The sequence below is a fragment of the Barbus barbus genome, assembly GCF_936440315.1.
Source record: "Barbus barbus genome assembly, chromosome: 30".
Lineage (NCBI taxonomy): Eukaryota > Metazoa > Chordata > Actinopteri > Cypriniformes > Cyprinidae > Barbus > Barbus barbus.
In genome coordinates, this window is record NC_136758.1 from 26815287 (window position 1) to 26829361 (window position 14075).

The following is a 14075-nucleotide window of genomic DNA, read 5'->3' on the forward strand; positions in this document are numbered from 1 at the left end:
ACACATACCTGGAGCAGTGGGCAGCCATTGCTGCAGCGCCCGGGGAGCAGTTGGGGGTTCGGTGCCTTGCTCAAGGGTCTCACCTCAGTCGTGGTATTGAAGGTGGAGAGAGCGCTGGACATTCACTCCCACCACCTACAATCCCTGCCGGCCCGAGACTCGAACCCACAACCTTCGGCTTACAAGTCCGACTCTCTATCCGTTAGGCCCCTACTGCCCCACAACTGTAGCGTGTTTAGAGTCTTTTAACATTAAAATTATGATCATTTTTTATAGTGTGCATCAGCACATCATATTCTCACTCAAACTGTCTGCTCTGTTTAGCTAAGAAGGCCTCGAAATTCCGCGAGTGGCTGGACTGCAGCAGTCTGGATGTGAAGCCCAATGCCATGTCCATGGAGATCCTGTCCTATCTGGCCTACGAGACGGTGGCCCAGGTGAGCTGCTGTCAGACTGAGCATGAAATCACATTGTGCTTCAGATTCACAAAAACCACAAACTGTCTCATTTCAGGAAATCACTCTTTCCTGCCACTTTACTTTCATTCAGTATCTGTTTCCAGTATAATAAAAACCCTGAAAATAAGCTCTTTTGAAGCGTTCCAGTGCTTGCTTCATTCAGTATGATGTTTCCTGGGAAAAATATTATCATCTTGTTCTTCATATCAAGTGCCATTACTCATAAGCTGATATGGTTTTGTATTTTAGGTTGTTGACCTTGCCCTGTTGGTTAAACAAGATATGACTCCCAAAACAGGCGATCCGTTTCAACACGCCATATCAGCAACTTTCATCCAGTACTGCAACTCCTCGGCGGAGGTAAACAAAACACTTTTTAGTTTACTTTTTGGTAATCAGTGTTGTTATTGTTAACTAAACATCTATTAAAAAACATTTTTATTAATTGAAATATAGTTTAAATAGCATTAGATAAATGTTTTAATGAAAATTTGAAATGTTTCATTGGCAACTAAGTTAAATAAAATAAGTTAGATGTTCTAAAATAAACTAAAACTGAAATAAAAATAGAAATATAAAACAAATCTAAATGACAAAAGTACATTGCAAAATGCAATAAAAGTAAAGGCCAGCATGAACATTTTTTTTTTTTTTTCAACAGAAAATGATTTTGGGTGAGTCTATGATAACAGGATTTTTATTTTTCATTTTTGGGATGAACTATTCCATTCGATCATCTTTCAATCATTCAGTCAATCATTGTCTTCTAGACTTTCTAGAAAGGAAGTCAGTTATTTGGCCACTAATGTGTTGTTTGTTTGGTTTATGCTGCATGTGAATGATATTCTTTACTGAGAAGCATCTACATTATCCATTCTTATGCTCTAATCCACTACTAAAATATGTTTTATGAGGTTAGTTGCTGTTTGGTGATGCTATAGAATAGTTCAAATGGCTTTTCTGGTGATAACAGTCATGTCAGCAGCTTTCTCTGAGTGCTTGTCCTTTGGAGAAGAAAAACAAACAAGAGCGTCCTGCTCTGCAGCTTTGACCTCTCGCCAAGCAGAACCGCCAAGTTTGTCCAAGGTGGTTTTGAGCTGCGGGATCCGTTCCATGGATGGACTTCTGTGTCACTGAAACCACGAAAACCTCATCTGTCTCTCTTTCTCTCGGACTCGGCCAAGGCCACTCCGGGTCTGGAAGCACACATGGTATTTTTTAGCCTAAATTCCAGTATTGTTTTTCTCCTGATCCTTGGGGGTCGGCCGCGTTCCCATGTGGTGAGAGTGACAGAATGACCCTGTGGTTTGAGCGATAGGACCGAGACATGTCGTAAGACTGCAGGTGATGGTTTCAGGGTTGTGTTTTGTAGCTGTGACCTTTCTGCGTCATGAGTTGCCTAAAAACGAGTGTTGTGTATGAGAAGTGTTGTGTATTTTGCATGTGTAGCAGTCGTCTAATGTCACTCTTGGATATAATAATAATAATGAGGAATTTGTGCTCACGTATGTGATTTTTCTGATCTGGTCTGGTCTGATCTTTAGGCTACAAACACCAAAAAGGAGACGGACTCTCCGGAAAACACGCCACCGTCCACTCCCAGCGGCCCTCTGGCGGGACACCAGGGAAAGATGCACTCCATGGCCCAGGGCAACGGTGGGCCGAACCAAGATGGCAGCAGTAAGGTCAAACAGAGGAAGAGGAAGAAGGTAGAGATCATCTATATTATGTTGAGATTATGTAGCTAGCCTCCAGTTATAGATGAGTGTGTGATCACTTCAGCACTAGTGTCTGTTTTATGGAATTACAGTCTGTTTATTTGTGAAACCCGACTGGGCCGGACATAACAACAGGCTCAACCAATGGGGGGAGTTGGGGGCGGGGCTACCTGTTTCTTCATAAAATAAAATGCTTTAAGTAATGTTGAACCAGAAATATTTCTGTTTTATAACACGAGATGAAGTGTGTCTTTTTGGCATCCCTAGTCTTTTGTTCACATTTAACACGGATTTGAACAGTGAAATGTATGATCTCCTTAATGATTTTGTAAATTATAAAAAAATATATATTTTATGTATATTTTAGCATAGAATTATATATAATATAGAAAAATAATTAATTAATAAAAAAAAATTGTATTCATATAATTCAATAATTCATATTTTTTAAGTATTAATAAAACACTGCTTAAGAATTTAATCATCATATAATAATAATAATAATATTAATAATAACAACAATAATCTATTATTATTATTATTTTATTATTATTTATAAAATAATTTTTGTATAAATGTTATGGCATTTATATTGCATTGTATATTACAAATATTGGCTCTGACTAATTGCTTTTGTTCCTCCCTTGAAGTTGCTTTGAATAAAAGCGTTTGCTAAATGCATAAATGTAAGTAATTAATCATATTGTTTATTTAAATTCTTCTTCATCTTCTTATTATAGTATGTTTGTATGTACATATATATATATATATATATATATATATTAATAAATTCTCAAACAATTAATAATACATTTTAATAAATAATTATGAATTTTCAAATATAATAATATAATCATCATCACCATTATTATTCTATATTATTTATCATTCTCAGCTAAAATATACATTAAATTATGTAAAATATAGTTTTACAAAACATACATCAAAAATCATACACTTTATCGTACAAGTCCAAGTTGAATATGTGAGAATATGTTATATGTGACCCTGGGCCACAAAACCAGTCATAAGGGTCAATTTTTCAAAATTGAGATTTATACGCCATCTGAAAGCTGAATAAATGAGCTTTCCATATATATGACAATATTTGGCCGAGATACAACTATTTGAAATCCTGGAATCTGAGGGTGCACAAACATCAAAATATTGAGAAAATCGCCTTTAAAGTTGTCCAAATGAAGTTCTTAGCAATGCATATTACTGATCAAAAATGAAGTTTTGATATATTTACAAAATATCTTCATGGAACATGATCTTTACTTAATATCCTAATGATTTTTGGCATAAAGGAAAAATCAATAATTTTGACCCATACAATGTATTTTTGACTATTGCTACAAATATACCCCAGCGACTTAAGACTTAAGGTTTTGTGGTCCAGGGTCAGAAATAACATTTTAAGGCAGTCTAATCTATTATTGCCTTGCAAATCTCCCATCTGGCAGACAAACAGATAATCCCGCCCCAAACTCACACCAATGGGCCACTCAGAAAACCAAACAACCAACCTAATGCTGTTTATTTCACACTAGAAGTAAAACCCAGATATCTACTTATCATAGATTCCAGCCCCTTTGTATGCAGTGGAATCTTTATCAAGAAACAAGTTTCAGTATTTTCCTACCCATCCTGTTTTACTGACTCCAGTTTCTCTGATGTTTATTGCAAACATCCAAATAGGGAAGTTGTTTTTCCCCCGTCTGCTAAGAGATACCGAGTCTAAATGGTTCCCTTCCCTCCAATGACCTCAGAGACACTGCAATTACAGCCAATCACACGCAGCACTAACGTTTACTGTCAGGCCTCTATATATCAGCATCATCCTGTGCTGCGAGTTCATAAAGCATCAAATGACACGTAGCATTTATATATCTCTCCAGAGGTAAAGCGCCGGCCGATTTGGATTCCCAAAAGTGTGCTTTTGTGTTTGTGCACTAAACTGCAGGACTCCCACCGTGTTTTTGAATTAGCAATAATACGAGCTGTATTTTCTCTGTCTTCTCCATTGCAGAGCGCGGCGGCCTGTGGCGCAGAGGCTCAGAGCAGTGCCATCCAACCAGCCCACATCAGAGAGGCCATCAGGCGCTACAGCCACAAGATTGGCCTGCTCTCCCCCTTCTCAGTACGTAATAACAGAGCCGTAAAAGAGTTATATTTATAATCGCAGCGCAACCCCATTTTAAAGTGGTCAAGCCCTAAAGTATTGGAATTGTTTAGCGCAATTTGCGGTTAGTGTAATTTTCCTCATAAAAGTCACATAATTCTACTGGAGAATTAAATAAGCGGAATTTCGATCCTTTTTGGAAATACAAAGGAGATTTAATTTTGTTTTGTTTTCCGTAAGTTCTGTTTACGACTGAAGAAATGCCTGCTTATTTCGCACGCTTACGTATACGACTGCAGCGAGTTATAATTTTCCATCAGGCGCAGAAGTGTGGGTGTCTTAAGTGCTAGGCTGCGTTTGAGAAATGGCTCTTGGAGGCTTTCTCTCAGCCAATTTGGAGGCTTTTGCTGTTGTGGTCAATCTGCAATTCACAGGTAATGAGCAATTTACCAATGACTGCCCACTTGATGCCTCCCTAACCGACAGATGCCAGAAAACCTGCCAGTGTTGGTTTTCTGTGGCTGTTTTTGTTTTAAATACTGATATTTGTTGCTTTTCATTGTGATGTACTTCAATTATCAAAAAAGCACTAGATCACTTCTGGACTCACAGGAAGACTTCTTATATGCAGTAGTCTGGTGAAATATAAAACATGGTAAGTGTTAGCGTTTTCTTAAGAAACTGAGAAATTTGCATGAAACTCACTACCATGATGCAGAGGTGTGGCTGTGCTGTTGCTAAAGTGATTTGAGTAGTTTTTGGCACATTACTATGTGGTTGCTAGGGTGTTCTGCATATTTTTTTATGCAGTGACTGGTTCAAGATTTTTTATTTGTCACATACACAATTATACAGAGTATAACCAGCAGTGAAATGTAGTATAACCAGCGGTTTTTATGGTGTTGAGGTTTGAGGGTTTGTTGGGTTTCTAAGAGGTTACTATGTGGTTGCTAGGTTGTTGCTTTGCAGTTGCTAAGTTGTTCTGTATGTTTTTTGTGCAGTTGCTTTGGGGTTCTGACCAGTTGTTATGGCATTGTTGCCTTCAGGAGGTTTGAGGCGTTTTTTTCGGCTTCTAAGGGGTTACTATGTGGTTGCTAGGGTGTTGCTATGAGGTTGCTAAGTTGTTCCATATGTTTTTTTATGCAGTTGCTTTGGAGTTCTGACCGGTTGTTATGGCATTATTACCCTCAGGATGTTTGGGGGCCTTTTTTTTGGGGGGGGGGGGGGGGTTGTTTTCTAAGGGGTTACTATCTGGTTGCTAGGGTGTTGCTATGAGGTTGCTAAGTTGTTCCATATGTTTTTTTATGCAGTTGCTTTGGAGTTCTGACCGGTTGTTATGGCATTATTACCCTCAGGATGTTTGGGGGCCTTTTGGGGGGGGGGGGGGGGGGGGGGGTGTTTTCTAAGGGGTTACTATGTGTTTGCTAGGGTGTTACTATGCTAAGTTGCTCTGTTTTTTGTTTTTTTTATGCAGATGAGTTCTGACTGGGTGTTATGGCATTGTTAATAGGAATGTGCCCAAATACGGTGTTCGGAAAGGCAATGACATGTACTACGGCAACCCTAAAGGAAATAAAAACGAGATGGGAGGATAAAAATATATTTCAATGCTTTCTCTCATAATTATATCCGTTTATTTGGTAAGTGAAATTTGATGTACTGTAATGTAACAGGCAACTGCTAGCAAGCAGCTAACCATGTCCCTTTAGTGTTTCCGTAGAACACATTATTCGTTTTCCGTGCCTTTTCGAATTCGGATTCGCTATTCGGGCACATCCCTAATTGTTACCCTCAGGAGTATATGTTTTAAATATAGATATTTGTTACTTTTCATTGTGATGTAATATGGCAAATCACTAACTCAGTGTTTTAGTTCATTTTACACCATATTTATTTTGTGTTTTGCAAAAGAACCTCCATGGTAATGCATAACATCCTGAGATATTTCAGTCCCATCTCTTGCATGTTTTTACCAAATATTCAGTAAGAACTGCAAAGACAAACCAAAGCATGATGGAAGCATGTTCTTATTACATCTCTAAAAGCCCTACAATTTCAACGTCGCCAAGCAACGTAGGACAAACGTGACTGGATTTCCATGGCATAAACATGAGCCCAGCATGTAGGAAACTGGGAGTTGCGCAGGGACGCGGTGTATTGTTTAATATATAAAACAGGTGTTATATGGTTTTCCAGGGCATGATGCTGAGTGAAGACTTCCAGATGTTCTCGAGTGCCACTCGCGTTCGCCTTTGATGAGTAAATCTCGGCTCCTTACTGGGAATGGCACAGGAATAATTAGGCTAAAGAGTGAGTGCCGTCAGAACGGAGTTATCATGTAATTGGCAGGGTTTTATTGCGACTGGAGCCAGTTTAAACCCATGATTAATTGCACCAATAAGCACTTTTCACTCTGGTCTTTTAAAAAACCCAAAAGGTAGAATTAAGCCCTTGTTTGGAAGGTCGTGTGTACATGTGGTTGCTGACAGATGCGAGGCGCTTTCTCATTAACATGGACAGTTATCTATTGGCGCAGTCGCCTTCTAGACTTTCAACGTTGCAGCAGTTAAGTCGACGTATTACCTTTAAATTCATGTGAGATTCTCAACACTCCCCCAGATTGAAATGAAGAGAAATCGCCAATCTGGAAACGGTTCGCTTTCACTCAAGTTTCACCATTGTGGATGTATAGCATTATGTAATTTAAACGTCTGCCCCAGTGACTGTTCTTGGAGGCTTTATCGGCCTCAAATTACCAAAATCAAGTCATTGTGAGATTATTAACTTTGAAATTGAATTAAGAGAGTAACGCAAGACCTACAATCATTCAGAGATGATTCGATTACACTCACGCACAGGGCAACGCAATTACCTCCCCCGTCCACAAGGACAGCAAGTCACCGGCCAAGAAGAAGTATACTTTTATTTGATTCCAGAGTCTGTTGTTGTGGATAAGTGGCTCATCAGATGGAATTGTTTTTCCTTTTGTGTTTGTTTCTGCCAGTTTTGTAAATGCCTGGCGAAAACATCCTTCTCTGATGCTTAATTTGACCTGCTAATGCGAGAAGAACTTTCTAGTGGCGTACGTGCATGCAGGGTAAATGTAACATCCAGGTTTATTTTTAGTGCACAGATATCTGAAATTCACCTATATACAAATATTGAGAGTTTGAAGTGAAAGACTTCTAATACAGTGTGGTGAATTATAAAACATAAGCATAACCAACTGAATTATAATAATTATAACTGAATTTTTATATTTTCTTAAGAAATGAGTGATGAGTGCCATTGCTATGGTGTTTTGATTAGTTTTTAGCATGTTGCTATTGTAACGGAGGCCAGCTAGTAAGAGTTGTGCCCCTGATCTCAAGAGGCGCACTAGTGACTGATGCTAGAGGCTGCGATCTTTAGCTGCATTGTCTCCAATGCTGGAAGCACCCGTCTGAATCCCACTCAGAGCAGGGCAAGTATAACCAGAGGAGTTACACTATGTGGTTGTAAGCAGCTCTCCCACAGGCATTGTTATGCGGTTGCTAGGGGTTCTGGGTGGTTGTTTAGGTGGTTACTAAGATGTTCTGGATGGTTTTTATCTGGTTGCTTTGAAGTTCTGACTGGTTGATAGGTGGTTGTTAGTTTTTTTTTGTTTTTCAGTGCTGCTATGTCATTGCTAAGAATGTTTGAGGTTTTTTTAGAGCTGTGCTAGGGTAGTGCCATGATGTACTGAATGTTTTTTTGTATATTGTTTTAAGGTTATTAGGGCATTCTTATTGATTATTGTTAAGTTGTTTTTTTTTTTTGCACGTTGCAATGTGGTTTCTAAGGCATTGCTAAGCAGATGCTATGGGGTTCTGGTTGATTGCTAAGCCATTCTGGATGGTTTTTAAGGGGTTGCTAGGGAGTTCTGTCAGGTTGCTATGGTGTTCTAACTGTTTTTTTGGGTGTGATATGCCATTGCTAAGATGTTTTAAGTTTTGAATGTGTTGCTATGGTGTTGCTATGCAGTTACTGGGGAATCTTGGCAGTTGTTACAAAGCTCTGGGTGGCTTTCAGTACATAATTATGCAGTTTCTAGGGTGTTCTCAGTAGTTGTTAGGGGGTTGTTACGCCAAAGCTGTGGTGGTTTAAATGTTTTTATTTAGCACATTGCTTTGTGGTTTCTAGGGTGTTGCTATGCAGTTTGTTGGTAGGTTCTGGGTGGTTACTAGTGTGTTCTGGGTGGTTGTTAGGGTGTTGCTAAGGTAATTTAATTCCAGTGCATTGTTTGGGTGTTGCTATGCAGTTGCTAGGGGGTTCTGGATGGTTACTAAGTGGTTTAACTTATTGCTGTGTTGTTCTAGGTTGTTAACAATATAAATAGTAAATCTAGCCTAAACACACCTTAGACAATCATGAAAGTGTGTCTTAAAGATCTAGAGATACTTTCATGTTTACTAGATCTGTTTAAATTTCATTGGCCCTTATGCATGTTTAGAAGTTGCTGCGACAGCAATATTTTGTACCTTACTTGCAGTTTTCCCTGCTCTCACTTTACGTAAGACTTTGGGCCAAAGACAACAAACGATGGAGTGATGTGTCTCCTCTCTCTCGTTTATTGCTCCATCATCTCTTTATCTGAGGATGGACGTCTCGCCCCAGGCCGCTGACATCCACAGAACTCACTGTTTCTGTGCCCTTTTCAATGCCTCATTAACGCTGCACTATAAACGGCCCATTGGAGCAGGTTTTACATCCCCGAATTCCAGTCGCATCCCTCACCTTGGCATCGGATGCCAGTTCCTGTGAAACCTTCCCTAACAATTACACATTTACAAGTAGAGACATTCTTCCCCGTGGTTTGAATAGCTTGTTATTACTCCATGAAATTGCTTCTTGGATGTCAAGCGAACGGTCGGACTGGCAGCGGTGTACAGAAGTGGGTCAGTTGGAATGGGAAAACGACATACGGTAGTCTTCCAAAGAGGCAATATTTTATCGAAATGATATTCAAACCTCCCAGTGCAGAAATACAGGCCGAGTACTGGCGCCATTTGAAGTAAAGCGTAATATTTGTCTTTTGAAATAAGTTTATCGGAGAAAGAACAGCAACTTCCTGGATTTTGAGCACAAAGAGCTGGATTTGTTTTTATTTCACGCCAAAGTGTTGGCAATGGCAGCCTATCTTTTCTTGTTTGCTGAAGCATCGATATGAAAATACTATGCCATTAGAAGCATGAGCGTTCGGTGCCAGAAAACGCTTTGCCGTTTCTCTCTCTAGATTTATGGAGTCGTTTTTTTCTCCCCCCTCTTCTTCAGTGTAATTTCTGTTGAGCCGCATCTGGAAGTATTTATTTCAGTGCCATGTAATCCATCTCGTGGCGCAGTAAACAGACTGGCTATTATTTTTGAATAAAGTCTCATCTTCAGGCTTCGAGAGCTGCCTGCGAGCCCTCTTGGCTTTTTCAGATGCTATTGATTTACGGTGGGTTTTTCCACATGCTGACCCCCAAATCCCACTTCACAGCGAGGTGGTGTACAGTACGGCCCATTAAGTCGGGAGTTCTGGGGATGCACTTCCCCGCTGGAGTGCGCTGGATCTGGCTGCGCTTCGACTCCCCAAATAACGGGGCTCCGCAGCACAATAACAACTCTAATCCTTTAGCCAGAACTCTCGAAGGTGCTGCTTTACTCGAAATCACGCCGCTTTTAGCGTCTCTTCAGTTCAGGCTCGAGGACAGAGCTCAGATTCTGATTGTAATACAGTTGTTTACAGAAAAGCATCGTTGGGCATTTCCAGAGAAATTAAGCAATATCAAGATCAGTTGGGTTTTATAATGCCATGCCTTTTATTTACTGACTGAGGCATGACTTGGATCAGGGATTCCCAAACTTTTTCCCAAACCAAGCTTAACCAACAGAGACCTTGACTTTCATTGAAACGTTTTTGTGATCTAGGTTAGCCTCATAGCTTATTGCAATACTACAATTTATAATAATAATAAAATTAAATGTGTTATACATCTATATCTATCTATATAGAAATTTGAATGCGTGTATGTAATATATATATATATATATATATATATATGTATATATATATATATATATATGTGTATATATATCAATCAAATAATTAGATTTTAATAAATAAAATCAAATAATTTAGAGAACCTCAACTTTAATTTTTTTAGTCAATTTGCAAAGACTACAATTTATATATATATATATATATACATATATATATATACAGTATACACACACACTGTATATTTTGGTGTGTTTGTGTAATTTCCATATGTCTGTGTGTAAATGTATATTTTTAGGTTTACATATACATTTATCGTATGCAATTTAATTATATAAGCTGAATTAAATTATTATTGATAAATTTTATTAGAATTATGTTTATTTATATAAGTATGTAAAGTATCTATGTAACGCATAATATGCTATATTATTTAAAAAAAAACATTGATGAGTGATCAGTAAGAGCTGCATTAGTGATCTGTATCCACTGCACCCCTCAACCCTGCTCATTCTACCCATCAAACTCTCACCCCATGATTTTACAGATACAGATACGCCCGAGAGAGTGCAGGAAGACTGTCTGAAATTCGTTATTGCATTAAAACCCACACTTAGCCTTGTCTATTTTCCTAAGCCCTCTGGATTTCAGATCGAAGGAGTTTGAAGGAGGTTCTGACCCGGGACGACTGTACATGGATACAGTTGAACTGGAGCGCTGGCAGTCTGACGGCGGGGAAGTCCCGGTCATACGGCATCTCGTATGCACCGCAGTCTTGATCCAATTCAGCCGGCTCCACGCAGACAGGACCGTCCTGCCGGGCGCCAGTGCACACACACGTTCCCACATCTGTCTCGTGCTGCTCATGAATATGCACGAGCAGGAGTTACACTTACGGCAACGTCTCATTACGGTCAGCAAAATGCACACGCATGCAGCTCTCTGCTATCTTGTCTTGAGACCTTTCATTCACACGTTAGAGGTTAGTCCACCAAAAAATCAAAGCCCTGTCATTTATCATCATTTACTCGCCCTCATGTTGTGGCAAGGTGTGCTATACATCTGAAGCTGTACAGCAGAGCCAACCATAGCTTTGTGTTAGGAAAACACATTATCTGAAAAGTCATTAGAAAAGTCATTATTTGCTGAAAATCGTTAGAAAATGCTTTTACTGCAGCTCTCAAATCAAATCAAATCAAATTTAATACAAGTCATTGGTGTTTGCTGATGAGTTTTGGCTCATCACCAAAGTTGTTTTTTTATAACGCTTTTGCACTTTTCGAAGCTAAACTTTCATTGAATAATAAAGAGCATCTGGGACATTCTGCTAAACATCTCCTTTTGTGAAAGAAGAAAGAAACCCGTACGGCTTGGAACGACATGTGCGAGTAAATGATGACAGAGCATTCATTTTTTGGGTGAACTATCCTTTCTTTTTCTCATTCAGTTCCTGCCCAGGCTCGGTCTGTGACAGATCTTTGTTTTTCTTCGCTGGTATTTATGTTCTTTTTGTACCGAAGTGTTTAAATGTATTCCTGACCCTTTTGTCTAATGTGTATCTTGGCCTGCGGACTTTGCGTAAAAATGACAAGGGCGAACTATTGGTGGTGTTCGGGCTGAAATATGCACACCACTCAGTTTTATGGAGCGTGCGAAGGACTCGCTTTTGTTTATTGACACTAACAATGTTCCTGTTTTCATCAAACTGGTCGGCCAGCGTAAAACAATGACTGTTTGAATGGTCACACACGAGACCCGCGGCTTATTGTTTATGACACGCATGCATAAACAATGCCTGATGGCCACCATTTTTTATTGGGCATAAAAATAAGAGGAAGACAGAATGATATTGTAGCTAATGAGTTGCATCTGTTCCCCTCAGTGCAGGACTGATAATTGGAGTGTCATCTCTCGGCGGAGAGGAGACAGTTTGTCTCTCACATTTACGCGGCCGGCCAGCGAGAGGACAGCGGCGCTGATCAAAGATAAACCTCCTCTCGCCAGGGGTCGTCCATCTTTTTTCCCTCGCGATCCTGGCAGTGATGCAGCTTAACAGGCTAGAAAAGAGAAGTGCAAACAGTTTCCTTCCTCACGCAAACAAGACGACCAAAGAAGCTTTTCTTTCAACTTGGCTCGGGTTTGGCCTGCCACACGGCCGGAGCTCTAGAGAGACGAGCTGTTCTTTCCTTGTAATGGTGATCAGATCACGCTGAGTTTAATATTAGAGCCATTCACCTCTCATTACCAAAAATGTAATAGAGAATTTTATAATAGATTGCCTAGTTTCCCTAATAGGTTTAACAAATGGGTGCATATATACACTACCATTCAAAAGATTGGGATCAGATTCTTAATTTTTTTAAAGAACTTGTACTCAGGAAGGCTGCATTTACAGTAAAAACGGTAAAACTGAGAAATATTATTATAATTTCAAATAATGGTTTTCCAGTTGAATATATTAAAAATAGAATTCATTCCTGTGATGCAAAGCCAAATTTTCAGCATCATTACTCCAGTCTTCAGTGTCACGTGATCCTTCAGAAATCATTCTAATATGCTGATTTGTTAGTAATGTTAGAAACATTTATGCCGCTTATTTATTTTTTTGAACAAAAAGTAAAAAAAATTATTTATTCAAAATAGAATTTTGTAACAATATCCTCCTTTTCAAAATAAATGCTGTTCTTTCTAACTTTTTTAATCAAAGTAAGATCAAAGAATCCTGAAAAAAACGTTTCAGTTTTCACAAAAAAAGTAAGCAGCACAACAATTTCCAACACTGATAATAAATCAGCGTATTAGAATGGTTTCTGAAGGATCTCTGAAGACTGGAGTAATGATGCTGAATATTCAACTTTGCATCACAGAAATAAATTATATTTTAAAGTATTTTGAAACAGAAAAATTAAATTTTTTTAATTGTAATATGTTATTTTTAAAAATATTTTTGATCAATTAAATGCAGTCTTGATGAGCATATATCTTTGGAATATAATTTATTTGAAAAATTTTATATGGAATATAATTTATTTAAAAATTGACAATCAATTTGAAAACCGATCACCCTGCGGTCTAGATATTGGTATTGGTCATGGATAAACCTGTATGATTTGTATTTGTATGAAATCATGACATTTTTAATTGTTGGGGTGGACTTTTCTTTTAACTCTTATGACGCTGGGCAGACCATAATGATCCATTATAAATAAATCAATCAATTAATGTGTATTGTTCACGTGAACCTTTTAACCTTTGTGTAAACCACTGCAGTCCAAGAGCAAATGCTTTTACACGTGAATATAAAACTCAACTTTTCTTTTTCTTTTTTTGACCGACTCACACGGTTAGAGAAAATCATTAATTCACATCATGCAACCAATGCAAATTCAACAGCTTGCACAAATAACTGCCAACATATGGTGACCATTCACAGGAGTGACGGACACACGAGCGCGCGTCCAATAAAGCCTTCCAGACCCCTGCCAGCCGTCCGTATCCACCGATCCCAGATTTCTGATCCGTGCGCTGCAGATTTCAGCACAGTCCGTAATATATACGAGCAATAAAATCAGCGAGGGTCAGTTGCTGCGCTACTGGAATGCGTTTGTACAGCGGCGCTTCTGTACGCGGCCTCTCAAACCGCACGGCCTCTTCCTTCTTGTACTGTCAGCAGGCGATATTTCATCAGAAAGCCTCTCTCTGCACAGATGCTTCCTCTGCCCATGTTGCAGATATTTTTTTCCTGGAGTTTTTCTTGGACCCCATTGGCTGGG

At 38.9% G+C, this 14075-nt stretch overlaps 1 protein-coding gene across 3 annotated transcripts in view; it reads left to right on the forward strand.

Moving 5' to 3' along the window:
- Positions 1-14075, forward strand: part of supt3h (SPT3 homolog, SAGA and STAGA complex component) — a 133592-nt gene that overhangs the window by 106140 nt on the left and 13377 nt on the right. For all 3 annotated transcript variants that reach the window (XM_079385815.1, XM_079385816.1, XM_079385817.1), the window contains exons 8-11: positions 325-437; positions 708-818; positions 2003-2167; positions 4209-4319. In XM_079385815.1, the coding sequence (XP_079241941.1) occupies positions 325-437; positions 708-818; positions 2003-2167; positions 4209-4319 (500 nt within the window). The remainder of the gene's footprint in view (positions 1-324; positions 438-707; positions 819-2002; positions 2168-4208; positions 4320-14075) is intronic.